The 27,154-nt window shown below is 44.5% G+C and overlaps 1 protein-coding gene across 2 annotated transcripts in view; it reads right to left on the reverse strand.

The window, feature by feature from the left end:
* The window catches only part of DROSHA (drosha ribonuclease III), an 81,065-nt gene that overhangs the window by 21,468 nt on the left and 32,443 nt on the right, over window positions 1–27,154 (reverse strand). For both annotated transcript variants that reach the window (XM_082234185.1, XM_082234184.1), the window contains exons 19-26: window positions 25,675–25,735; window positions 24,726–24,785; window positions 21,700–21,799; window positions 14,763–14,865; window positions 7,463–7,533; window positions 5,038–5,082; window positions 2,239–2,396; window positions 436–541 (exon numbers count right to left, since the gene is read on the reverse strand). In XM_082234185.1, the coding sequence (XP_082090311.1) occupies window positions 436–541; window positions 2,239–2,396; window positions 5,038–5,082; window positions 7,463–7,533; window positions 14,763–14,865; window positions 21,700–21,799; window positions 24,726–24,785; window positions 25,675–25,735 (704 nt within the window). The remainder of the gene's footprint in view (window positions 1–435; window positions 542–2,238; window positions 2,397–5,037; window positions 5,083–7,462; window positions 7,534–14,762; window positions 14,866–21,699; window positions 21,800–24,725; window positions 24,786–25,674; window positions 25,736–27,154) is intronic.

Consider the following 27,154-nt stretch of genomic DNA (forward strand, 5'->3'; position numbering starts at 1 on the left):
GCTTTGAGATACCTATTAGCCCTGAAACTGCTCCCCCAAAAGCATTCCTACAGACCCCATGTTCATAGCATCTGTCTACCCCAAGTGCTTGCTAATGAAACGAGCGCTACTTGTAGTTTTAAGGTGGAACAAGTTACCGTATTGTAATCGCGGCGGTTATTAAAGCTATTGACCTGCTTTAAAGGAGAGAAGACATCATGCCTGGGTGGCAAGAATCAAAACTTCGTAGATCGCAGCTGGATTCACATCTTCAAATTAACAGAACCTTATTAAGAGCAGGCTGCGCGCTGAGGTTGTGGATGTTCATTAAGCCCAGAATAAATCACTCGCTGCTTCTGCAATTCCTTCTCTCTTTCCCCCTACCCTCTGTCTCTCCTGTCCCCTCTGACTTGTCAAGTTCTGCTCCCGGAGAAGAGTGACAGGTGGCAATCTCACCGTAAGGTGGCCTTCATGATGATCCGGGAAATGTATGAATAAATATTCCGTGGCCACCAGCTGCATTATGGAATCTCCCAAGAATTCCATCCTCTGATTGTGGCCCCTGAAACAGAAAGAGGTAGAAATCAATAAAGTTGAAAAGATAGAAAAACAAGCCTTTCCTCGCTATAGAACTACATGTGTGTTGGGCTCGCTTGGAACGATTTAGCACGGCTCCTGCGCAAGGCATTTAAAGAGGAGTGGGAATTTTTTGTCGAGCATATGGGAAACAATTGTGTACAGTTGAAAACACTGGCAGCGTTAAAGTAAAATTGACAGTATAGTAAGTATTGAAGATAGGAGAACAGAACTAGATGGATATATCAAAATATGCAGGAATGGTGGGAAAGTGAAATGAACGTTGGAAGGGGAGGGAAGTCAATAAATGTATGGTAAAATAAAAAATGTTTAATTTGTGATATAAAATTTGAAAATGCAAAAAAAAAATATAATGTACAATATATAAAAGTATACATAATTATTATAATTATATTACTTTTAATAATATCATCATAATAATATTAGAATAATATCACAGTCGTACCTTGGAAGTCAAATGGAATCCCTTCCAGAAGTCTGTTTGACTTCCAAAACGTTCGGAAACTAGGGCGCACCTTCCGATTGGCTGCAGGAAGCACCTGCAGCCAATCGGAAGCCACAGAAGCCACATCAGATGTTCGGGTTCCGAAGAACGTTCACAAACGGAACACTCACTTCTGGGTTTGTGGCGTTAGGGAGCCAAAACGTTCAACTCGCAAGGCGTTCGGGATCCAAGGTACGACTGTATAATTATATTATAATATATATACATTACCTATAAAAAGAACCACATGTGTCCCCATACTGTATTTCTACAATATTTTTGTCCTCGTAGATCACCATTCCTATCGCCCAACATTACTTGTGAGGGTCTCATAGTGGTTTCCCTCGCATTTTATTAGATCTCTGACCTTCCCGTCTCCACAAAAACTGGAGTCTCCCCACTTCAGGAAGCCACCCCCCAACTCATAGAGGGTGACAAGGATGAAGACTTGAGGGAAGAGAGAGAACTGGTCCATTTGTTGGCACAGCTCCTTCCTCGGCAGTTTGACCGCCTTGTTCTGCGCTTCTGGGCAGCGTGTTAAAGCTATCCAGTCACAGAACGTGTCACAGTGATCCAGTCACGATGTTGGTCTACCGTGGTCTGGCGATCCCTATCCAGGAGCATCCATAGCTGGCAAACCGGACAAAGCTGCCTGTTCGGAAGCGAATGCCTGAGATCCATTTTAAAACTTTGCAATGCATTTTACAGGCAGTGGCGTAGCGTGGGTTGTCAGCACCCGGGGCAAGGCAAGTAATTTGCACCCCCTAACCCGTGGATTTGCACCCCCTAACCCCCAGATGTTGCGCCCGGTGCGGCCGGGCCCCCCTGCACCCCCCACGCTACGCCACTGTCTCCAGGCCTATTTTACAGTTTAGTTTTCCGTATTTTAATTTTTGCCGGTTGCTGTAACTGTTCTCTCTGTTTCATACACCGTATTTATCCGGGTGCAATGCGCACCTTTGGGGGGGGGCAAATTACGCCGCAGAAATTAGAGCGCGCATGAGATTTGATGGCGCCAGTCAATACTTTTCTGGGGTTTCAAGGTTTTGAAAATTGAGGTTGCCCTTAAGATTTGATGGCGCATTAGATTCATGTAAATACGGTACGTTCTAAAATGAAATAATCATAAACTTTACTGGGGGGGGGGGGAGAGAGAAAGAAACGCCCAACAAACTCACAGGGTCAGGTGGTTAAATCCGACAGTTCTCAAAGTGAAAGCCCGGGCCAGAAGCCGAACGTGAGTGAAAATTACTCCGATGGCTTCCTCGAACTCGGTCAATTTCTGGAGCACAGGAGATGTCTCAATCAGCTGTCGGTCAGTATTGGACTCTTGCAGCTGTAAAGAAATATGAACGCAGAGAACAGCGTGAACTTAGAAGAAAGATTTAAGGCCCAATTTAGGAAGCTGGAGCTAACAAAATAATGAACACTGTGATTTTTACTTTGCATATGACCGAAAAGAAATGGGGCCGAAACACAACAAAGCAGATTTTCAGTGGCTACTGAACATTACCTTAATAAAGCCTGGACCACAATTTTATTTTTTAACAGGTTGAAAGGCAGCAGATAACTCTGAAGCAAAAAGATCAACGTCACTGGGGCCTTTGAGCTCTCTGGCCTTTCCTGCATACATTCAACAATGCTATTTTTTATTAGCTTTTCTCAGTGGATTGACTACACCTTTTGCTATTTTAATTATTTTTTTATTTTTAAAAACTGGCCCTATTCATATTTTCTGTTGTCCCACTGTCCTGACAGCAATTGTATGCTGAGGATTAGAAGGATATAAACATAAATAATAATTTTTTAAAGAAAAAGTCTTGATTCAAATGTTTCTTTTATATACAGTCATACCTTGGATCTCAAATGCCTTGGCTCCCGAACAAATCGGCTCCCGAACGACCAAAACCCGGAAGTGAGTGTTCCGGTTTTCAAACAATTTTCGGAAGCCCAACGTCCGAGCTTCCTGCAGCCAATCAGAAGCCACCCTTTGGTTTCCGAACGTTTAGGAAGTCGAATGGACTTCCGCAACGGATTCCGTTCGACTTCCAAGGTACGCCTGTGTGTGTGTGTATAGCAAGTAACTTCAGTATTTCACTATCAACTCCTCCCCCTTCTTTCTCTAATTTAGTATTTTCAAATTAAATTATTTCAGCGAGAAGCTAGCAGGAACGCTTGCTAAATGATAATACAATGAACATATTTTGGGGTTTTGCAGGAGCATAATTAACATTTTTCAAAAGGGTTTTGTCCCCGTTTGCTGAGAAGTAGCTTTTCTATGGGCAGATCCCAAGTACAGAGAATTCTTTCAGCCATCGTTTAGATTGAGTTTTCGCAACGGGAAAAGGTAGAGGATTTCAACTTCTTTGTGGCCCTTTCACAACACTGATAAAGTCATATGTGGACCACCTACACAAGTAGTTTTGAACGGTGGGATTTCAGCATGAATCACTTACGGTGCATTTTCATGCCACTCATTCTCACAAAAATACTGAAAGTACTATTCGTTTCTAATACTATTTGGAGTTGGAGGAAGAGAGGCCACTGCCAGTGCTTACAGATTTCCTGGCGACCTCCATAACGTACCATATTTTTTGCTCTATAAGACGCACCAGACCACAAGACGCACCTAGTTTTGGGAGGAGGAAAACAAGAAAAAAAATATTCTGAATCTCAGAAGCCAGAACAACAAGAGGGATCGCTACGCAGTGAAAGCAGCAATCCTTCTTGCTGTTCTGGCTTCTGTGATAGCTGTGCAGCCTGCAATCACTCCTTAAGACTCACACGCATTTCCCCTTACTTTTTAGGAGGGAAAAAGTGAGTCTTATAGAGCAAAAAATACAGTATGTGAAGGGGTTTGAGGCGTTCAAAAAATATAAAAAATATAAACATCAGATGCATTAGTTAACGGTGTTGTTAAATTTGAGATGATGTCACCCTTGCCATTATGCTCAATGAATAGGCATTCTTTTTTTCCCTTTTTTTAAAATTTCACAACTTTAATTTCAACACTTGTACAAAAAAGCCACAAAGCCTTGTTTGCAAACACAGGGGGTTTTTGGGGGGGTTTTTTTGGGGGGGGTGTTTCTGAAAAGGCCGCAAGTATTCTATAAAAATATGAACTGGGAAACCGGTTCTTTTGTGTAAGTTCTGAATCAAGCCACAGCATATCAGGAAAATCATATTTACACATATTTACAACGTAAGGCCACTGTCCCAACGTTGGGGGGGGGGGAATCAAAATACGTCCCTCCCCTGGAGACCAGCTAGCTTTGGAAAGTGGAATGCAATTTCAGAGAGAAGAAGAAAACTATTTTCCTCCATTCCCCCCACAACTTCTTCGAAATGACCAGGATTTGGGGTCTGATCGGCACCCCGAGTATAGGCATTCTTCCCAGGAAGCTTACTGTCCAAAGCAAGGATGACTTCAAACTAGGAATCCCTGCGGATCATTCACTACTAGGGCTGCTGTCCATGGAGAGTACTGGATCCCAGGTTCACCTGAGTGAGTCACTCCACAGCCCAGAACGGTCCTGATGCTGAGAGGAATCAGGAAGTAAGAGGCTGACCACGTGATGCTATATGCTACAAAGCTCCCATTTTTGCTGTACTTTTCCACTCGGGGAGATTTTCTAGCAAGGAAGACGGTCTGGTTATTTCCCCCCCCCCCTTTTGCCACTAGACTATAAATCTGCCGCTCACCTGTCCTGTGTCTGCCACCCACCTGCCAAATTACTGCCTGCCTGTTGCCTGAGGCACTCTGAAGTCCCTGCCACCCCCCCTTGAGCCCGAGCTCTCGACAGTTATTAGCCACAAAAGAAATTCACAAAGGCCATGTGCCTGCTAGCCGTTCAGAGATGTCAGCGCAGCTGAATACAGCTAAAAAGGCATCCTTGGGAACGGGGGGGGGGGGAGGGGAGAGAAAGATGAAGAAGAAAAGCACTCTGAAATTCCTTACGGAAAAGGGAGACACTTACTTGCAGAGGGTGCAGCGGATAATTAAGCCATACTTCCCGCAGGTCCTGCAAACATCGAGAGACGCTTTTAAAGCTCACGGGAGCCGTTTAACAAATTCCACATTGCTAAATAAAATGTCATTCTGCGAAGTACTGAAATGGGTTCAGATGCTGACTCTGCTTTTTTTTCCCCGATTTCAATAGTGCCGGCAAGCTAATTTTTTTGAAAGCGGGCACTCTCTGCTTAAACTGCCTGTAGCGCATCCATTTAGTGCATATCCATTAGGTGGAAGGAGAAAACGAACACACACACAATTCTTGAACTATGTAACAGTTTACCTTCTCCCCCCCTTTTTTTTTTTTTGCTTAAAAGTTTAGTAAAAAGGATAAGAGGATAAGAACCCCAGCCTGAAAGGGACATCTTACATCTGAAAGGGAGGGGAAACCTCAACACAAACCCAAAGAATATGACCACATAATACAGTAGCATTCTATTATACTCGAAGGCAGATGCATGCACAAAACCAATTACATCTTAACACTTATGTTTCAGGGCTGGGATGCAGGCAGCTGAGTCAGTGAACAGCAGAAGCTGTGAGCCCTGGCAGGATCAGAGCCAGGGTAGAGCAGTGGTGAATTATTATTAAAAATTTTTTTTTGGGGGGAGGGCAGTTTAGGTTAGTTGTTTAGTCGTGTCCGACTCTTTGTGACCCCATGGACCAGAGCACGCCAGGCACTCCTGACTTCCACTGCCTCCCGCAGTTTGGTCAAACTCATACTGGTAGCTTCAAGAACACAAATTTCGAGAACAAAATTGTTAGGGGGCGCCAAATTTCAACACCCAGTGCTGCCTCAATACAGCTGTGTGCTTCCAACACTGGGATCTGCTGGAAACATCTTCTGCATGTGAACCAGGAAGTGTCCTCTCCAGGCAACTGAACGACTCTTCTTTTCTTATATATGTGCCTGCAATCTCTTGGGTGGCGCATGCGTGCTCTGTCCATTTCCCTCCCTCCTATCTCCTGGGCTTTGGCAACCCATGCTACACCATTGGGGTAGATGAGAAGAACTGCATGTATGTTGAGGAAGCTCACGAAGGCCAGCTACCTGAAGAGTCTTGCCTCTGCTGATCCTTCTCCTTCTCCATGCCTTTTGCTTTTCACTTACAATCACTGTCCCCTCCTCGACTTCCCCCACTCCTAGACACTTTCCTACTCCGAATGACCTTTAAGGTCCTTCACAGTTTGGGACCAGAATACTTTCCCCCCTTCACGTAGATCTGTTTGGAATTTTAGATCTTCTCTGGAACCCTTTCTCTGAGCATTCCCACTGAGTTAGGGGAGGGCAGGGCCTTTTTCCAGTGTTGGCTCCCCAGCTGTGGAATGTCTTCCCCAGAGATGCTCACCTTGTGCCTGCCTTGGTGTCATCGGGTGCCACACAAAGGCCTTTTTATTCTCCCAAGCCCTTTAGCCTGTTTTTAGCCTCTGCAACACGGGTTCCTATGCTGTATTTATGTTGCTTTTTATTGTCGCTGAATATTAAATAGCTTTATTTCTGGTTCTGATCCCCCCCCCCCGGGTGATAACTCCATTATAAGTAAAGGGACCCCTGACCATTAGGTCCAGTCGTGGCCAACTCTGGGGTTGCAGCGTTCATCTTGCTTTATTGGCCGAGGGAGTCGGCGTACAGCTTCCGGGTCATGTGGCCAGCATGACTAAGCCGCTTCTGGCGAACCAGAGCTGCGCACAGAAACGCCGTTTACCTTCCCACCGGAGCAGTACCTATTTATCTACTTGCACTTTGACGTGCTTTCGAACTGCTAGGTTGGCAGGAGCAGGGACTGAACAACGGAACCTCACCCGTTGCGGGGATTCGAACCGCCAACCTTCTGATCGGCAAGTCTTAGGCTCTGTGGTTTAACCCACAGCACCACCTGCGTCCTAACTTCATTATAGGGTGGCATTTAAATACTCTTCAGGGTTTTCCAAACTTGGCTTCCCAGTTGTTTTGGGACTACAACTCCCACCATCCCTGGGAGCTAAGGATAATGGGAATTGTAGTCCAACAGCAGCTGGAGACCCGAGTTCAGGAAACCCTGCTCTAACCAATTGAACGAATGACTGAATGGGTGTTTGCTGCGTCAAGCGGGGGAAAGAGGGATTATAAAATAAAAGCAGCGCATGGGGGGGGGGGGAGAAGGGAAAAACACTCCCTGCGCTGCTTCTGAAAACCACTCTGCGCATCCCTGTTTTGCAGCAGAGCACACTTAAGGACAATAAAAAAAAAAAATGCTGCTGCTATATAAAGCCAGAACGTTCTGAAAAGCAGGTAGCCTTTCCATTTTCCTTTGAAACACTCCCTTTAATGAACCACCGCATAACTCAAATTGATTCTGTAAGCAAGAGACGTGTCGGAAGGCGCAAGGAGGCTATGGATAAAGTCATACCTTGCCGTTGAAAAGCAAGCGTCCGAAGAGCTGTTTGGCTTCCTCCAGACTGCCCTCCAAGTAAACCGCCCCTGCGTGACAAAATTTGCCGTAAGATGCGCATTAACATTCAAGAGACTGCCGGTAACGCAAGCTGTGAGCCTGAGCCAGGAAGAAAGAAAATGCCTAGATGTTCTGGTGAGAGCAGGTGGACAGAATGAGATTATAATTATTGTTTCTTGAATTTATATACCGCCCTATACCCAGAGGTATAGAGAGAGGATTTTTTTTCTTTCTCTCTGGCAGGATCCACTGCTGGCTTGAGCCTTGTCTACAGTCATCAGACAAACCCTGACAGAATTACCCCCAATGGATTACCCCTCAAAAGAAAAAGAGGAAAAAAAGTTCTTCATACCTGCTGCAAAGGGAATATTTAAACAGCTCAAAAAATAACCAAAGACTAACCATTTTTAGCCGATCCTCTCTATCTCATCCCTATCCGCGGTTCCCTCTATCTCACCTCCCTGCTAACGAACTGTCCTCCTTAAGAAACAAAGGGATTTAGACCCAGACACACACATAAGAACGTACATCGGGTTAAGTACTTAATTCGTTCCAGAGGTCCATTCTGAACCTGAAACTATTCTTAACCTGAAACACCACTTTAGCTAATGGAGCCTCCCGCTGCCGCCACGTGATTTCTTTTCTCATCCTGAAGCAAAGTTGTTAACCTGAGGTACTATTTCTGGGTTAGTGGAGTCTGTAACCTGAAGCGTATGTAACCTGAGGTACCACTGTACTTGAGTGGCACTTCCTTATTATTCAGTCCTGGTTTGTGAAAGTCTGCTGCTTTGCAACGACCCCTACAAATGCCAAACGAAACGCAAGCTTCCCTTTGCTATGCTTGGGGCCGACGCTCCACCACAGCCCCACGTAGCATGATGCATAGGTAAAGGTAAAGGGACCCCTGACCATTAGGTCCAGTCGTGACCAACTCTGGGGTTGCGGCGCTCATCTCGCTTTATTAGCCGAGGGAGCCGGCGTACAGCTTTCGGGTCATGTGGCCAGCATGACTAAGTCGCTTCTGGCGAACCAGAGCAGCGCACAGAAACGCCGTTTACCTTCCCGCCAGAGCGGTACCTATTTATCTACTTACACTTTGAGGTGCTTTCAAACTGCTAGGTTGGGAGGAGCAGGGACCAAGCAACGGGAGCTCACCCCATCACGGGGATTCAAACCGCCGACCTTCTGATCGGTAAGTCCTAGGCTCATGATGCACACAGACGACCAAAATTAAAATTAAAAAACCACACACACACACACACACACACACGATGCCCTGGCTTCCCTTTGCCAAATAAATGGCAGCTAGCTCCTAGGAGACGGCCCTACCCTTCCTTGTCCCAAAAGCGCTGGAATTGTACCGCTCCCCCCCACCCCCTTTATTTTTTAAAACGCTGAACATCAAAGTGTGTGAGAGAAGCGAAGCAGAGTTGGAAAGCACAGCTTCCCCCACCCACAACCCCCTTATCTTGATCTGACGAAACGCAATACAGCCCAAGGCAGAACCCAAAGAGCTAGAATCTATTTTCCAAGGCAAGGCAAAATGCATAAGGATGAAATTCAGGCAGTTCTGTTCTGCGTCATCCCCTCGCTTGCGAGTTTTCTTTTCTTTTCCACCCTCTTTCTCCTCGCCTCCCTTTCCCGCCAATTCCCTCTATCTCCTCTCCCTGCTGACTACCCGTCCCCTTGAGGAACAAAGGGATTTAGACTAGTATTACCCTTGCTGGTACCTTTCCCGGGAAAATCAGAGGCTCACTATGTCAGGTTCCTATTGGAAGACCGGACAAATGCTAGAACATTAGCAGCGGCAAAGTTTTTATTGGTGGTTGCAAGAACCAATGATCCCTATCTTTAAGTCTGAACAAAATGCATGTTTAACCTGGAGGTAGGCTGTCTGAATTGTGCATTGCTTTGTAACAATGTGTTGGGTCTCTGGACCGTAATAAAGATTGAATGATTGATTTAGACTAACAAGAGGTCCATAGAGCATCAAACTAGGAGGCCAAGACCAGAAGACCAGGACCAAGTGGATCCAGTTGCCGCTGCCATTATTCCTTGCAAGGGCAAGGTGTGATGGGGACAGCCTCTTCCAAGACAGAGTGGGGGTACAGCAGCAGGCGCGGGGGTAGCTGATGGGGTGCCCTCTGGACGTCATTGGGCTACAACTCACATCATACCTGACCATGGGGCTACCTTGGTTGGGGCTGATGGGAACCTACCCAGACCCTGAGATCATCTTCTGAGGCCCTTCTTCATGTGCCTCCTCCTTGAGAGGTCCAGAAGAGGGTGGCAACATGAGACAGGGCCTTCTCTGCAATGGCTCCCTGCCTGTGGAATACTCTCCCCAGGGAAGTTTGCCTGGCGCCTTCATTATATACCTTTAGGTGCCAGGCCTTTGGTTGACATCCTATGTGGCTTTTTTGAGGGGGAGGGCTATCGGGTTGTTGTTTTTATTGTGATTACAGTGATACCTCAGGTTACATATGCTTCAGGTGACATACACTTCAGGTTACAGACTCCGCTAACCCAGAAATAGTGCTTCAGGTTAAGAACTTTGCTTCAGGATGAGAACAGAAATCGTGCTCTGGCGGCGCAGCAGCAGCCGGAGGCCCCATTAGCTAAAGTGGTGCTTCAGGTTAAGAACTGTTTCAGGTTAAGTACGGACCTCTGGAACGAATTAAGTACTTAACCCGAGGTACCACTGTACGCATTTTGCAGTTTTACATCTTGATTTTATTCTGTGAACCGCCCTGAGACCTCTGGGTATAGGGCGGTATATATATTCAATGAATAAATATAACATGAAATTTAAAAATTGGACACCTCCTTCGAGAACACCATCATAGATGTCATCATCAGACACAACGAGCCCCTTAAGGAAGGCAGCAAGGCAAAGTGTCATTTATCAATTGGCATTCGAAATATACAATAATAAGAGTACATTCATTTGTAAAAAAGGAATATACAACGGGATAGACAGGAAGTCCAAAGTGTTGGTACGTATATGATTTTGGAATAGTTTTTTGTCCTTGTTTCTTTTCTTTAGCTTTGTATACATGCTGAAAATTATATTATAATAAGCCTTGTGATGTAATATGATAATGCTTACCGATGTTAACATAAGAATGTTAATAAATAAATAAAACACATACAGTGGTGCCTCGCAAGACGAAATTAATTCGTTCCGCGAGTTTTTTCGTCTAGCCAATTTTTCGTCTTGCGAAGCACCGTGTCGGAAAAGTTTTGGAAAAGCTTCAAAAATCACCAAAAACCTCAAAAAAGGCTACCACACTTCTATGAATTGCTCCTCGAAGTCAAGTTGCAACTGTATTAACGGTGTTAAGAAAAAGGAAACAAACTTGCAAAAAACGCAAGACGTTTTCGAAGACATTGCGAAGCAAGCCCATAGGGAAATTCGTCTTGCGAAGCAGCTCAAAAACCGCAAAACCCTTTCGTCTAGTTTTTTGTCTTGCGAGGCATTCGTCTTGCGGGGCACCACTATATATAATAAATATAAATTAGCATTCGCCATTTATCAATTAGCATTTCTCCACCCCCACCCCACTCCCTTCATTATTCTGACTGCTTTCGAATCCCGGCGTGTTTGCCCCCCCTTTCCACTATTTTAGGAGTAATTAATCCATTCTGTTTCTCCTTTCCTTTGTCGGTGACCAGGGTCCTCCCATTTCTCGACAATGCTGCAATGCTAATCTCCCTCCCCCTCCTTGTGTGGCAGTCTTTCCTTCCTTGCACTTTATTAAACCGTCGCCCCGCAGTTAATAAAGCTGTCGTACTTAATGATTTTGCTATCTCTGATCGTTTTTCTTGTTTTGCTCTTATTGAAACATGGATTTCCCCATTAGATGATGCTACTCCTGTGGTTCCTTCATCCAATTCCTTCTTCATTTCCCCACTCGGCTTAACCAATTGGTTTTCAGCAGCGGATATGATAGGGTTTTTATTTTATTTTTCCCCTCCCATTTGTCTGTTTCTTCTATACTTGTACTTTTGTTGGTTTTTTTAAAAAATGGCACAATTCGGCTTTCTCCCTTTCAATCTCCACTTAGATGCCCTGCTTCTTTTCCCTCGTCTGCTGCCGACTCTCTTTCTCTAATCTTCAATACCTTTGATTCTCGCTGAATTACAGAATTGTGGAATTGGCAGGGACCCCGTAGGTCATCTAGCCCAACCCGCTGCAGTGGAGGAATCTCAACTAGATCATACATGACAGACACTACCCCACCCCTACTTTAAAAACTCCAAGGAAGGGAAGTCCACCATATCTCTCTCTCTCTCTCTCTCTCTCTCTCTCTCTCTCGCAGGAGTCAGTTCCACTGTTGAACACTTGCCATCATAAAGTTCTTCCTGATGTTTAGTCCAAATCTCCCTTCTTGCAACTTGAAGCCATTGGTACGAGTCCTACCCTCCGGAGAAGGCTAAAACAACCTTGCTCTATCCTCCACGTGACAGCCCTTTAGATACAGTGGTACCTCGGGTTAAGTACTTAATTCGTTTCGGAGGTCCGTTCTTAACCTGAAACTGTTCTTAACCTGAAGCACCACTTTAGCCAATGGGGCCTCCCGCTGCCGCTGCACCGCCGGAGCACGATTTCTGTTCTCATCCTGAAGCAAAGTTCTTAACCTGAAGCACTATTTCTGGGTTAGCGGAGTCTGTAACCTAAAGTGCATGTAACCTGAAGCATATGTAACCCGAGGTGCCACTGTATTTGAAGATTGGCTACCACTCCTCGCTGAAAGTTTTATTTCCTTCTTTCTTTCTTTCTTTCTGCTGCCGTTCCAGAAGATTTTGTCCTTAACTCCCAGCTATGTATTTACTTCTGTCGGACTCCCTTACTCGTTCCTTTAGTGCTCCTTTTTCAAGCCGGTAGCCTACAACTCTGTTTTCCCACTCCCAGCTTTTCTTTCCCAGTTTAAGATCTCTGCCTGCCTTTCAGCTGTTTCTTAATGAACGATGCCTGCTCCTTTTCTGAAACTGAATTCATTTAAAACTGAATTTTTGATTTATCCTTTGAGTTCTGGCTCTCATCTTTCCTCGTTATTGGCTCTGTCTCTATTTCTCCCGAAGAAGTATGCACTGGAGGCTTCTTTTCAACTGATCTTCCTTGTCTTTTTGTAGAGCTAATTCTCACTGGTCCCAACATTTAAGCATCTCCCAGCATTCCTTTATTTCCATTGCTACTACAAATACCTTGCTTACTTCTCTTACCGGAAAACCCTTGGTCATCCTTTCTCATAACTATGGCCACTCTCATTTATTTTAAATCCTGTCGCTCCTTTGCTTTTTACCAAGGGTTTTCGTCACCTTCCTGGTCTAGCCTAAGGCCTATAGGGAAATGGAAGCCAATTTAAACTTCTTTTCGTGGATATTTCCATGCTACGGCTCCGTCTCATCTTCCTGCTTCTCGTTCCTCTATACTCTTCCTTGTTCTTTATCTTCTAAAGGCACTTTACTCCTCATCAAACCCAAAATCTCAGCAGTTTCTCCTCACCTACGCTGTTTTTCTCGTTATTCCAGATCGTTGCAACGCCATCCCTCTTGTTGCTAGAACATCTCCATCAGATGTCATTTTTTAAATAGCTTTTTGAGTCAGGCGTGCTAACCTCTGGTCTTTATCCATTAGTTAATCCCCTCCCCTGTCACAGTTTCCCTTCCTATTATGTTCCTCCTTCTATAATGTCCAAGAGACTGCAAACCGGCAGACAGGGCCTACTTAATTCCTTATACCGAACAGCACTTAGCTTTAAAACCAGTTTGGAAACCATTCCATTACTGCTACTCAGAATAACAAGAGCTTAAACAGAGGTCAGCAGAGCCCAAATCCAAATAAACATGCATTGGGCTTGTAACCTTAAATCCCACCAGCATAATTTAGTTTAATTTTGTTCAGTTTAGCTCATAAATGTTTTGATGACCTGGTATTTGTACTATGCCAGAAGTCAGATGCAATTCCTCACAGTAGGAACCGGAGAACTGACTTGATGGATCACACCACAGTCATACTGGTCCATATTCTGTCTCAGGTTGTACTATCTTTCCTGGCTTCATAAACCACGATTTATGTAGCTGGGAATGAGCACCACGGCTGATTGCTCCTCCTTCATCTCCACCCTTCTCTTTTCCAAGACGGGCACTGACTTCAACGTTTCCAAGACCATATAACACCAGTCCTGAAAGACCTACATTGGCTCCCAGTTCATTTCTGAGCACAATTCAAAGTGTTGGTGCTGACCTTTAAAGCCCTAAACCATGGGTAGGCAAATAAAGGCCTGGGGGCCGGATCTGGCCCTATCGCCTTCTACATCTGGCCCACGGATGGTCTGGAAATCAGAGTGTTTTTACATGAGTAGAATGTGCCCTTTTATTTAAAATGCATCTCTGGGTTATTTGTGGGGCATTTTTTTTCCTCCAAAATATAGCCCAGCCCCCCACAAGGTCTGAGGGACAGTGGATCGGCCACCGAAAAAGTGTGCTGACCCCTGCCCTAAATGGCCTCAAAGGCCCAGTATACCTGAAGGAGCATCTCCACCCCCATCGTTCAGCCCGGACACCGAGGTCCAGCTCCGAGGGCCTTCTAGCGGTTCCCTCACTGCTAGAAGTGAGGTTACAGGGAACCAGGCAGAGGGCCTTCTTGGTAGTGGCACCCGCCCTGTGAAATGCCCTCTCATCAGATGTCAAGGAAATAAACAACTACCTGACTTTTAGAAGACATCTGAAGGCAGCCCTGTTAGGGAAGTTTTTAATGTTTGATGTTTTATTGTGCTTTCAATATTCTGTTGAGAGCCATCCACAGCGGCTGGGGAAATCCAGCCAGGGTATAAATAATAAATTATTATATTATTATTATTCATTCCTGGGATGTATTAAGGCCCTGTTACGTCCAAACTGGGAAACTGGCTTAATGTCAGTCAATAAACTAGGCGTGTTCTGATTCTGTGGCACGAAGTGAGAAGCGCTTCGCCTCAATGCTCATTCCTGGCCTCATAAACTGTGGCTTGTTTGAACCGGACTTCAGAGTCCAAGAGAAACAAGTCGCAGGTCCTGGTAACCACACAAACAGAGCACGAAGATGACATCCTGTCTGTTAAGTTTGTCCCGAGAATCTGATATTCATTTTGCTACCACGTCGAAGAGCCATTTGCGGACTTATTTCCAAACAGAAATTCATACAGATAAGGGGAATTAACGCTGGACAAAACACACAATTAGCACAACAAAAGCTGCAGCGCAGGTATCTCACCTATCAACGCTTCAAAGCAGTTGGCCATTGCATGACGCAGATCTGATTCTCGACAAAGATCGGGCCCGTGAGCATAAAGCATAAATCGATCCAGTTCCAGCTTCTACAAAAGACCAAGACAGTTTCTGTAAGATGAAAGAGGCCCCAAACTACAGACCAAACACACTGTGGAGAAAAACATGGAAGACACACTGTTAGGGATATGTAAACATTAGGGCATCTTCGGACAACTTGTTTAGTGCTGAAGGTCAAATTGGAAACACACAATGGGCTGGAGAGCCAAAGCTAACTGGCCAATTTACTTGCACATAATTATTATAATTTGCATGACATTTTGATGAATGTAGTAGATGCCAAATTATAGTTGATGGAAATGTTGCATTAATCCCACAGTACTCACACTCTGTAGAACGGTATCCTCAGGAATGAAAATGAAGCCCAGCCTTTTAAAATGTATTTAGCAGTGTTAGAAACTGAGATACGAAAGCTACTCCCCTAATATTCTTAAGAGGGTCTCTTCTCCTGTCTTCGGAGAGTAGCTGGAAGTGGGGAGGCAGAAAAAGGTCCTCCTTTCCTTCCACTCTGAGGTTTGAATCTGAAATTTTAGGCGCAGTCCTGCGCCCAGAGCTCAGAAACCGCTCAAATCGATGAAATTCCCTGTTAAAAAATGTGCCTGGAACAATGGGAGTTTCAAACACTGGTCTTTAGAAAAGGATACAGAAATTGGAAGTTGAAATGTATTTCATATAAACATATTTTGAAGTTGCCTCCCGAGTTCTGATGTTAACCCTATGCAGATATTCTCTACGTGGGTAGAGAATCAGGATGACACCATTCTGCCCCAATCACACTCCCAGCATACCCACCCTGTTCCCAGACCTTCCCAAGACCCATACTTTGGATGTTACATACAATAGAATCCAGTATCCCAGAGCCCAGTATCTACATCACTATTTGCACATCCATCAATGTTTATTTATTTATTATTTTATTGAATTTCCATACCACCCTATACCCAGAGGTCTCAGGGCAGTTCACAGAACAAATTTTTATGGGTAAGAACTGCACAGATCGTGGGTGGCGCTGTGGATTAAACCACAGAGCCTAGGACTTGCCGATCAGAAGGTTGGCAGTCCGAATCCCCGTAACGGGGTGAGCTCCCATTGCTTGGTCCCAGCTCCTGCCAACCTAGCAGTTCGAAAGCACGTCAAAGTGCAAGTAGATAAATAGGTACCGCTCCAGCGGGAAGGTAAACGGCGTTTCTGTGCACTGCTCTGGTTCGCCAGAAGTGGCTTAGTCATGCTGGCCACATGACCCGGAAGCTGTACGCCAGCTCCCTTGGCCAATAAAGCGAGATGAGCGCCGCAACTCCAGAGTCGTCTGCAAGTGGACCTAATGGTCAGCGGTCCCTTTACCTTCACCTATACTATGTTAGTCCTATTGAGTGTAGACCCACTGAAATTAATGGACATGACTGATTCAGGTTCATTAACATCAGTCGGTCTAGTCTGAGTGAAGATTAGTTAAATATAACCCATGCACATATTTGAAGCTGAGCTGACATGAGTCTTTTTCCTGGGCCTCTGTCAACACTGAATGCCTGCGAAGGACTTTAGAAAGCTTTGAAATCAAAATCCTTTCACTTATCCGACAAAGAAAAGAAAGCGAAGATCTTTTCCCAAGTTATTTTTTTATAGCTTTGCTCTCACAGGCCATTTCGGTTGGGATGGGTCATGTTTAACAGTCAAATCTATGTTGGTCTACTTCAGTGCCAAGGCACGCATTCAGAAAACAACACACTGCTTCCATGGCGATTTGGCACTAGAAAGAATGTGCATTCAACTGTTATTGAGTTTAAACTATCACCCCTTTTTTAATTAAAAAAAACCCTGTATTTTTTCAGTAAAGTCCCATTTATAGTGAATTTTACCGCAGCAATTCAGACCTGAGTCACTGAACGAAAACAACAAGAGGTACATCCATATAAAAAGTCTGAAGAAAATGCATCCACAGAACTATCCAAACTGTATAGAAATTTATCCATATATGCGACTATAGCGGCAAGAAAGTTACCGTATTTTTCATCTCATAGAACGCTCCGTCCCATAGGACGCACCTAGTTTTTTTGGGGGGAAATAAAGGGGGGGAAAATGGGGGGGGATAAAGGAAAAAAATTGGGGGGGAAACTCCCGCAGGGCTCCCCACGCTGCGGATGTCTACCCGGCACAAGGGGCGCTCTGCTTCAGGGTGCCCCGCGCCCCAGGCGGCAGGCTGCTATCCGCAGCGTGGAGAGCCCTGCGGGAACTCCCACAGGGCTCCCCACGCTGCGGATCTCTGCCCGGTATGAGGGGCGCTCTGCTTCAGGGCGCCCCGTGCGCCGGGCGGCAGGCTGCTATCTGCAGCCTAGGGAGTGCGCACCGACCCCTCTCGCTCTCCAAGCTTCAGCCAAAGCCTGTATTCGCCCCATAGGACGCACACAGATTTCCCCTTCATTTTTGGAGGGGGAAAAGTGCGTCCTATAGGGCGAAAAATACGGTATTTGCCCATAAACGGAAAGAAGAAGTCCTGACAAAAGAAGAATGGATACCAAAACTTATGGAATATGCAGAAATGGCGAAACGTACCAGAAAAATCAAGACAACATTTTTTATATCAAGGAAGGGAAATGGTCTATTGAATATTTAGAAACAAACTGTAAACAGATAAGAACATTGGCAGGACGCGGGTGCGAGGAATGTTGGGAAACAGTTAGAGCGTCTCCTTCGGCCGCATCACACCGTGGTTTGGTCCTGGGAAATGAGAAGGAACCTTGCTCAAAAAAGGAGCAAGGAAGGAGGAGAGGCTCATTCAGATTTGAAAACCACAGTTTGCGGGGAGCCGATGACGTAGCTGCACAAGACTATTAAGGAGGCGAAGAGAGGACACTGCCGTTTAAACAGAAGGAAGGAGCAAGCTTAGTTAGAATAATGTCACCAGAGTGCAGGTTCTTGTTTTGCTTTAACTCCTGAAGAATAAGAAACAGAATATGCACCACAATGGAGGAATAAGGAAAAGAGGGAAATAAGCAAAATCTAAACAACGCCCTATTGCGTCTGTAAATTGTCCCTAATGATTTTATTTCCCTCTGCCCTAACAACACGCAGCAAATTCAAGCATATGCCTCTGAGCACGAGAGAGGGAGGGAGGGAGGGAGGGAGGGAGAGAGAGAGAGAGAGAGACCCCGTTTGGTTTCTTACACCACAGCTCCACCTAGCTTTTCCGACATGTGAATGTCCTCACATCAAGTCATCTGCTAATCTCCTTCAAGTCTTAAAATCAGAGGCGTATGTAATGCATGCTAATTCTGGGGTGGAAATACATTCCAGAGTTATTAGACTTCCCCTTTTAATGCATTCATTCTGCTTGGCAGAAAGCCGCTGAGGAGTTTTCAAAGCAAGGCGGGTCAAAGAAGAAGGGACAAGGGAGATTTGTGTAAACCCCAGTTTGTTTCCGCGGCGCATGAGAAAAACCCGTTCTCTACCCATGGAGACTTCTACTGGCCAATCTCTCCTTTATTTCCCCATCCGTTCCCCCGGATTTGAAAAACAGCAACAAATCCTGAAGGAGACATTTGTTGAAACACCTGTACACTGTGTGCAGCATAAATACATTCGCCTATTTAGTTAATTACAGATGGAAGCGAAGGATCTCAGGGAATCATCCGTGTTCAGAATTATGTGTGTTTCATGTTTAATTTAAGATTTCTGCCAATCCCACAGCCCATGAGAGGCCAATCCAGAGGCCAAGTAATATATTGGACCTTCCTCTCCAAAGCTTCACGCACAGAGTGGCAAAATAACGGGATTATTTTCCGTGCCACCATTGCTAGGTATGGTAGCTGGGTTATCAAGTCCAACTCACAAACAAGGTTTTCCCTTTCCACATTCTGAATCAACCTTGAGTGGCTTTGAGAAAATACTTCAAATGAGCCAGAAAGATGGACCCACAAATTCTACAAAAAGCCAGGAAGGTAACTGTGCTTTCTCTCTGCAGGGCTAAAGCAACAAACAAGAGGCAAACGAAGAAGAAGAAGAAGAAGAAGAAGAAGAAGAAGAAGAAGAAGAAGAAGAAGAAGAAGACGACGACTCTCTGGACTGCAAAAGCAATTCATTAAGGTGTGCCACTTCGGACTACAAGACCAAATCCTGAATTTGGGGGACGCTTCTGTTTCGAGGGCTTTTTGTAGAAGAGGAGGAGTTTGGATTTGATATCCTGCTTTATCATGACCCGAAGGAGTCTCAAAGCGGCTAACATTCTCCTTTCCCTTCCTCCCCCACAACAAACACTCTGTGAGGTGAGTGGGGCTGAGAGACTTCAGAGAAGTGTGACTAGCCCAAGGTCACCCAGCAGCTGCATGTGGAGGAGCGGGGAAGTGAACCCGGTTCACCAGATTACGAGACTACCGCTCTTAACCACTACACCACACTGGCTCACTGTAGCTGAATTGGAGGGGTATAAATCCGAAAGGAAAAGATAAATATAGATGACCAGACCATGAGGAAATGCAAACCTGCTTGCTTTATATTAATGGCTCGAGAGACGTCCAAAGAATGATGGCCCAAATGTGAAGCTTGGGTGGGCACTGTTGGGGTAAAGAACAACAAAGTGTGAGCAATTGGACAATTAAAATGGAAGGAGAGGGGCTTTTGAGGTCCCCAAGAAATAAAAGGGAGGGGAATCCATGAACTATGCATCTTTGGGAGCGTTAAGTGGCACTGGTTAAAGGAAAGTAAATTGAAAGATCAATTGGAAGCCCTTGGGGCAGTAACTAAGTCACTGCTATGTTTTCAGGCGCATCTAGCACATCTGTAAATCTTTTAGTAGTTTTAAATACGAGGCAGGCTCTGCTTTATGGCTGCGCTCAGAAGCAGCGCTGACGAGGAACAATTTTTAAGCATACAGTGGTACCTCGGGTTAAGAACTTAATTCGTTCCGGAGGTCCGTTCTTAACCTGAAACTGTTCTTAACCTGAAGCACCACTTTAGCTAATGGGGCCTCCTGCTGCTGCCACACCGCCGGAGCACGATTTCTGTTCTCATCCTGAAGCAAAGTTCTTAACCTGAGGTACTATTTCTGGGTTAGCGGAGTCTGTAACCTGAAGCACCTGTAACCCAAGGTACCACTGTACAAAAGAGAGGGTTACAAACAGAGGTCTGGATTCTATTTTCCAAAAAACAAAAACAAAGCTAAATTCATAAACAAAGAAAAATAGGGACATACATCTCAAACTATCTGGGGTGCAGAGCTCTTATTTAGTTAAGTGGAGCTTTGCCTAACGTGGTGATGGGGAAAAAATCCCCTGCTAAACTCCAGATAAAGCTGATCTGAGTTGGCTGGCTGGGAAGGACGCACGACGTCATTGCATAAGGTGAAAAAAAGATCTAAAATTGAGAAGCATGGAAGAATTACAGAAAGAATTGGCTAAATTATTTGCCACCAACTAAATTGTGCAAAACCAGCAAAGTAGTCAACTTGTGGCAGCTAATTGGTAATTGTATGCTTCCTCTGAAGCCTGAAATATTAGTCATTGTCACCAATAGGGATGACTTTCCTATTGCCGAAACCCATTGTGACAGTTCTGACCTTCTTAACCTGATCTGCTTCCAACAGGTCTTCCCTTCCGACGTGCCACAACTGCAATGTTTTGCAAGGTTCTTTAAAACCACTGTTTACTTTCAGGAGCCTGTGATAAAAGCAGGTTGCAGGTAGCCTATTTTGGAACAAGGATCCACCTGTAACCTTAAGACACATTGACATCCTTTTACTGTGCAATGGCCGTTTTTGTCTTTCTCCCACTTTCTGCACTCTCCATTTTTTTATTTTTTTATTACAAGCCTCTTTAAACTATCAACTCAGACCAAGTTACGCATCCCATTTTGGCATAGCTGAGCTGACAGAGCATGAAAGACTCTTAATCTCAAGGTCATGGGTTCAAGCCCCCTGTTGGGCAAAAGATTCCAGCATTGCAGGATGTTGGATTAGACAATCCTACTGGTTCCTTCCAACTCTGCAGTTCTATGACTCTTCATAATAATAATAATAATAATAATAATAATAATAATAATAATAATAATAATATCCCACCCATCTGGCTGGGTTTCCCCAGCCACTCTGGGCGGCTATATGTGTGGCATATTGTATAAATAAATAATTTCCCCAATGGAAGACCCACTAACTGCGTGAGTTCCCCCCCCCCCCACCCAAGAACTCTCGCAATATTTAAATTATATTTTAAAATATATTACCATGTCAGCCCGTATCTTTAGGCTGAAGAGCGGAGGGGGGGGAAATGTTTATTTAATTATATAAATAGTAAACAGACACATAATCCTGGGCCAAATGCTTTTTTCTTTCCTTTTTCTGCCCTCCATTGTCTATCTGCTCCAGTCCACTTTCTCTACCATGTTACATAGACGGAACAATTTAATTGTTAATGCCCCTTTCGTAAGCTGGGTTTAAAAGGGGACACACGTAAAGTGAATTGTGCCCAAAAGAAAACACTCCATGCATATTCCGAAGCATAGTCATCTCCCACTGAAAGCTCCTAATTAAACTCCTAATTTAAGTACCTTTAAAAAGAAAAAAAAAGAAAACATCTAAAGCATATTGGTCAGATTCTTGTAGCACATTGCAAGGCCTCAGAAGCACAAAGCGGCGTTTTCTGCCCCCAACCCTAATTATGGCCCCTCATTTGGAGGCTGCTTCTCAAAATATCTTGACTCCAAGTTGGGTCCTGTTTCTAATAAGATTTAAAACTTCAGAAGATCTTCTGCCTACAAGGAGATTGCAGTGCAGCCCCAAGAAAACACAAGTGTGGATCGCCCACCTTCACTTAATGAATCTATCTTGGCAATTCAAAGCCAATTCAAACTGTGGGGGACAAAATTTGTTAAGTTACCTTGGCCAGCATGGCAAGATGTTGGTTCTGAACGATGGCAGTGCGGTACGTGGCTAAGCCGCCTTCCTCTAGACTTGGAAACAGGTAGTACAAATGAACACTGGAAAGAAAGGAGAAAAGGCACATCAAAAGCCATAAATCTCTCAATGGCAGAGACACTTAACAAGTTATTTCAGCAGCTGCCTCTCCCCGCAAGAAACCGTCATTGTCTGCTCTTATGCACAAGGCAAAAACGTTTTCATGAACCTAGGCGTTTGGTCCTTAATATGGCACAGGAGTGGGGAAAGCTTTGGTCCTCCACTTGTTACTGAACTACAACTCCCATCAGCTCCCACAAGCAAGGGTGATAGGCAGGGAATGTGGACTTTATAGTTCAGGAACATCTGAAAGGCAAAAGGTTCCCCACATTTGATATAGAGGATACTTACCGTACTTTTCTGTGTATAAGACGGATTTTTGGGGGGTTTTTACTATAAAAGAAGGTTTAAAAACCGGGGGCGTCTTATACATGGGTAGTGGGTGGGGTGACGGGTGATTTGTTGGGTTATTGAATTACTGCATCCCTAGAAAAGCTGCACAACTCTGGGTCATTATCTTAAATTGGAGTCCCCAAAAATAGGGGGCGTCTTATACACAGGGGCGTGTTATACATGGAAAAGTACGGTAAGTTATTGGTCATATTGGTCATGTTTAGGGCAGACTCAGAGAAATTAAGAGACATGATTCATTTAGCTTCATTAACTTCAACGGGTCTACTCTGAGTAAGGTGTAGTTGAATACAAAGCCTCCTTTTTGTGTTCATCCTTTAAGTTGGTTATCTTAGCCGCACTTCCGTGGAAGCAAGGCAGCAAGTTTCAGTGGAAAGCAAGTTCCGCTGAGTTCATCCTAGATTTACCCAGAAGTAAATCCAACTAAGTACAATGAGGCTTCCTCCTAGGTAACTGTGCAAAGGATTGCAGCCGCACGGCGCAATCCTATATAGGCCCCACTAACTTCAGCGAGGCAGACTATCTCTTTTGTGCAAACTCGCACAAAGACCGAGGCGTTTTGGCTGCCAGAACTGCCCCTACGAAGAAAGTTCTATGCTCACGGTGCCAATTTTCGAGCCTCAGAAAGATTACGTGTAAAAATGCACTGCGGAGGTTTACGTAAATAGAAGTACTCAGAGAGCTTGTTTCTGAGCATTAAATAAATCTGTCCTCCTTCAGCCCCTGCTATTTTCAGAGATAAAAGCCCACATACGGTTTTATGCAAAGCAAACAATGCAAAAAGCCGCTCATCTCAAAGTAGTTGTTGGAAGGCACTGATGGCATTTTTCTTTTCTTCTTCTGTAACATCTTAACACTTTTGGAGCCTCTCTCTACATAAGTAGACCACTTTTCCCATTACAAACGGACACACCTGAGATCTGGAAATGAGCTTCAAATCTCCCACCCTGGAGTTTTGGGGGCTACCTGCTGTCACAAATGACACTTACCAAGGAAATGGCTGCTGCTTTCACTAGGCTATAAAAAGTCAATTTTACATTATTTTTGTCGGAGTTTTTTGTTTCTTTCTGAGAAGAGCCTATGCAAGAAAAATGAAAGCCACCTTCCATTAACCGGGAATATGTTAGTGATTTATTCCAAATACACAAGCACGAAACTGCAAACTACCGGAAGGCAAAACGCCAAGTGCGCCATTATGAAGTCAGGATTAATGAGTAATAACCCCACACTTGGGAGAGAGAATTGGGTGGGGGGTGGGGACGGGATTCAAAGTTTATTTGCAAATACACTTTTTGCTTGAGATTATAGTCGGAAAGATCAAGGAGCTCCGTGACAAGAAGATGACACGTTCCAAAATGATGTATTCCTTTTATTTGCCGGCTATAAACTTTGAAGCGTTTGGTCCTAGACTAGCCATTCTCCGGAGCTGTTATGAGCAACTCTCAATTACATCTGACAGGACACAGCCATCAGCTTTTCATCTCAGAGTATTACACTTTAGGCCCTCGGCTTGGAATGAAACTTCAAATGAAGACACGAGGCAGGGGATATGGACTTGGCAGACCAAAAACCTTTTGCATCTACAGTGGAACCTTTTGGGGCTGCTGACAAACTAGAGAGCAAAAGGTACCAGTTGATGAAAGAATATCTAGAATTGGATCTGGGTTCAATTCTGTGCTTGAAGGTAAAGGGACCCCTGACCAATAGGTCCAGTCGTGACCGACTCTGGGGTTGCGGTGCTCATCTCGCTTTATTGGCTGAGGGAGCCGGCGTACAGTTTCCGGGTCATATGGCGAACAAGAGCAGCGCACGGAAACGCTGTTTACCTTCCCGCCAGAGCGGTACCTATTTATCTACTTGCACTTTGACGTGCTTTCAAACTGCTAGGTTGGCAAGAGCAGGGACTGAGCAACGGGAGCTCACCCAGTCGCGGGGATTCGAACCACCGACCTTCTGATCAGCAAGCCCTAGGCTCTGTGGTTTAACCCACAGTGCCACCCGCATCCCAATTCTGAGCTTAGTCCTAAGCAAACTGAGATACAGACAGGAATGTGCTTGAAGCATTTTAAGCACCATCTAAATTACTTCTGTTTCTTTTTCTTTTTTAAAAAAGACTTTTGTGTGGCCTATTTGAACAACAACAAAGCCAATAAATTAGTTTTTTTAAAAAAAAAAAGAAACCAAAAAAAGACTTGATTCTCTAAGGGCCTCTCTTCCGCATCTGTAAAGCAGGAATGACGCCAAGTTAGCTTGCAAGAAAAGAGGGAGATGGAAGAATTACAGATTTCAGCATGTTTAGCTCACTGGAAGCGACACATAAATGTCTACTTTTGATTTTGATTTTTTTTTAAAAGCAGCAGAGGTCTTTGGTGTTTCGGAAGAAAAATAAATAAATGACATCGGAGTTTTAATTGGCAGAATACCCTTTCAACTGCATGATAGCCCGAAACAAATCAGGATATTTTTAAATGTTTTATTTTAATGAGTAAGGTATGATTTTATAGCAGAAGGTGCGTTAGGAGTGAACCCAATACTCACCTAGTTAAAAATTCAACCACGGCATCTCCCAAAAATTCCAAGCGCTCATTGTGGTTGATCCTGCAAACAGACAAATGCAAGGATCATTACACGTGACCCCTACGTGTATGAGTAATTAGCGATGGATAAACAACAGCCGGCCAATTCCTTGGGGCGATAAAGCAAAAAAGAGTTAGGCTCCCACTGCTTTCGGTTTTCAACACGCCATCCTCCGATGCCCAACAGTGGATATTTGGGTTTCTTCTGCGCAGCACAAAAAAACCACAGGCAGCCAGAAAGGTAATAAGGCTGATCTTAATGTTGTGTCAACTTATTAACCAAAGGAAAAGATAATGATGTGCAGTGGCATGCTGAGACCAGCTTCCGCGTGCCCTGCCATCGCCCTGGATGATTTAAAGAAAAGCCTCCTCCTAGGCCATCTATAGGCTTTTGGCAAGGTGCCATGCAAGAAGAAAAAGAAAGCATCTTGCAGGGAGTTCAAAATCCTCTGTTTGGTACAGCATCACAGCCCCTCCTGCTCTTTTCCTGCGCGCTCTTTCGGCACTGGCACAGAAAGAGGCTTGCCGGGAGCGCTTGGGCATTTGCCGGAAAGCAGGTAAGCCGAGTGTGTTTTTAAGGCTAGAAAGAAATCACTAACAATCAGCAGAATTCCAGGTGGTTACTGCAAAGAGGCGAAAGGTGCAGAGGCCACAAATAGGTTTAGTGGGAGCAATTCCAACTATTGCTGGAAATGCAGTGTTTTCCCTAACTGAAAGCTGGGGAAACCCAGCCAGATGGGTGGAATATAAATACAATTATTATTATTATTATTATTATTATTATTATTATTATTATTATTATCATCATTACTGTTATTGTTATTGTCATTAACAGTTCTGTTCTGATCCCACTTACTGCAATGGACCAGCGAGCTCGTAATTGCAACAACTACCACCCGTTGTTTGCGTACCTGGAAGGAGTTGGATCATCTTGCCCAAGACGTGACATGATATTGATCAAGGTGTTTATGCCTGGGGGGAAAAAAAATACAGACCACGTGATATTTAAAAGGTAACCCCATTTAAACAGGCACGTTTTCTTTTAAGGGAACCCCATTTAAACAGGCACGTTTTCTTTTAAGGGTTCAGCACAAAAGTAACCTTCCAGTAATTTGAATTATGTATTGTCATCTGAACAGTAAAAGGGTGGTGCTGTGGTCTAAACCACAGAGCCTAGGGCATGGGTAGGCAAACTAAGGCCCGGGGGCCAGATCTCGCCCAATCACTTTCTATTCCAGCCCGTGGACGATCCGGGAATCAGCATGTTTTTACAGGAGTAGAATGTGTCCTTTTCTTTAAAATGCATCTCTGGGTTATTTGTTGGGCATAGGAATTCATTCATTTCCCCCCACCCCCCAAAAATATAGTCCGGCCCCCCATAAGGTCTGAGGGACAGTGGACCGGCCCCCTGCTGAAAAAGTTTGCTGACCCCTGGCCTAGGGCTTGCCGATCAGAAGGTCAGTGGTTCGAATCCCCACGGTGGGGGGAGCTCCCGTTGCTCGGTCCCTGCTCCTGCCCACCTAGCAGTTTGAAAGCACATCAAAGTGCAAGTAGATAAATAGGTACCGCTCCGGCAGGAAGGTAAACGGCGTTTCCGTGCACTGCTCTGGTTTGCCAGAAGTGGCTTAGTCATGCTGGCCACATGACCCGGAAGATGTCTGCGGACAAACGCCGGCTCCCTCGGCCATTAAAGCGAGATGAGCGCCGCAACCCCAGAGTCGTTTGCGACTGGACCTAATGGGCAGGGGTACCTTTACCCTATCTGAACAGTAAATGATCAAGCTTATGACATACGTTTGTAGCAAGGTTAAAGCTTATTGGGAAATGATATATAAGGAATTGAAAAGGATGTCGAAAATAACGATTGTCTTTTAAAAAAACCCGGAAGCTCTTCTTTTGGGAACGATAGGGACAGAACTACCTAAACTGTATAGAAACGTATTCATTTATGCAACCACAGCAGCAAGAATGTTACTCGCCCAAAAATGGAAAGAAGAATAAGTCCCAGCAAAGGAAGAATGGATACAAAAACTTATGGAATATGCAGAAATGGTGAAACTTACCAAAAGAATAAGAAATCAAGATAACAAACTTTTAATAAAAGAATGGAAATGGTTTATTGAATATTTGCAGATAAATTGTAAACAGATAAGAGCATCGGCAGGATTATTGTAATAACCTGCAATTTCATAACAGTATATATTTAAAGTAGATGAATAAATGAGTAAATTAAGTTAATTAGGATATGCAGAAGGTATTAAAAATAAATTTAAGGAACCACAGAAAGAGGTGGAAGGAAGTCGTTTTGAATTGTTAAAACAATTGTGAAATAAACCTGAAAAGCATAAATAACATTTGAAGGGGGGGGGACTTATAACATAGGTTTGTATA

The sequence above is a fragment of the Podarcis vaucheri genome (assembly GCF_965113315.1).
Source record: "Podarcis vaucheri genome assembly, chromosome: 8".
NCBI lineage: Eukaryota > Metazoa > Chordata > Lepidosauria > Squamata > Lacertidae > Podarcis > Podarcis vaucheri.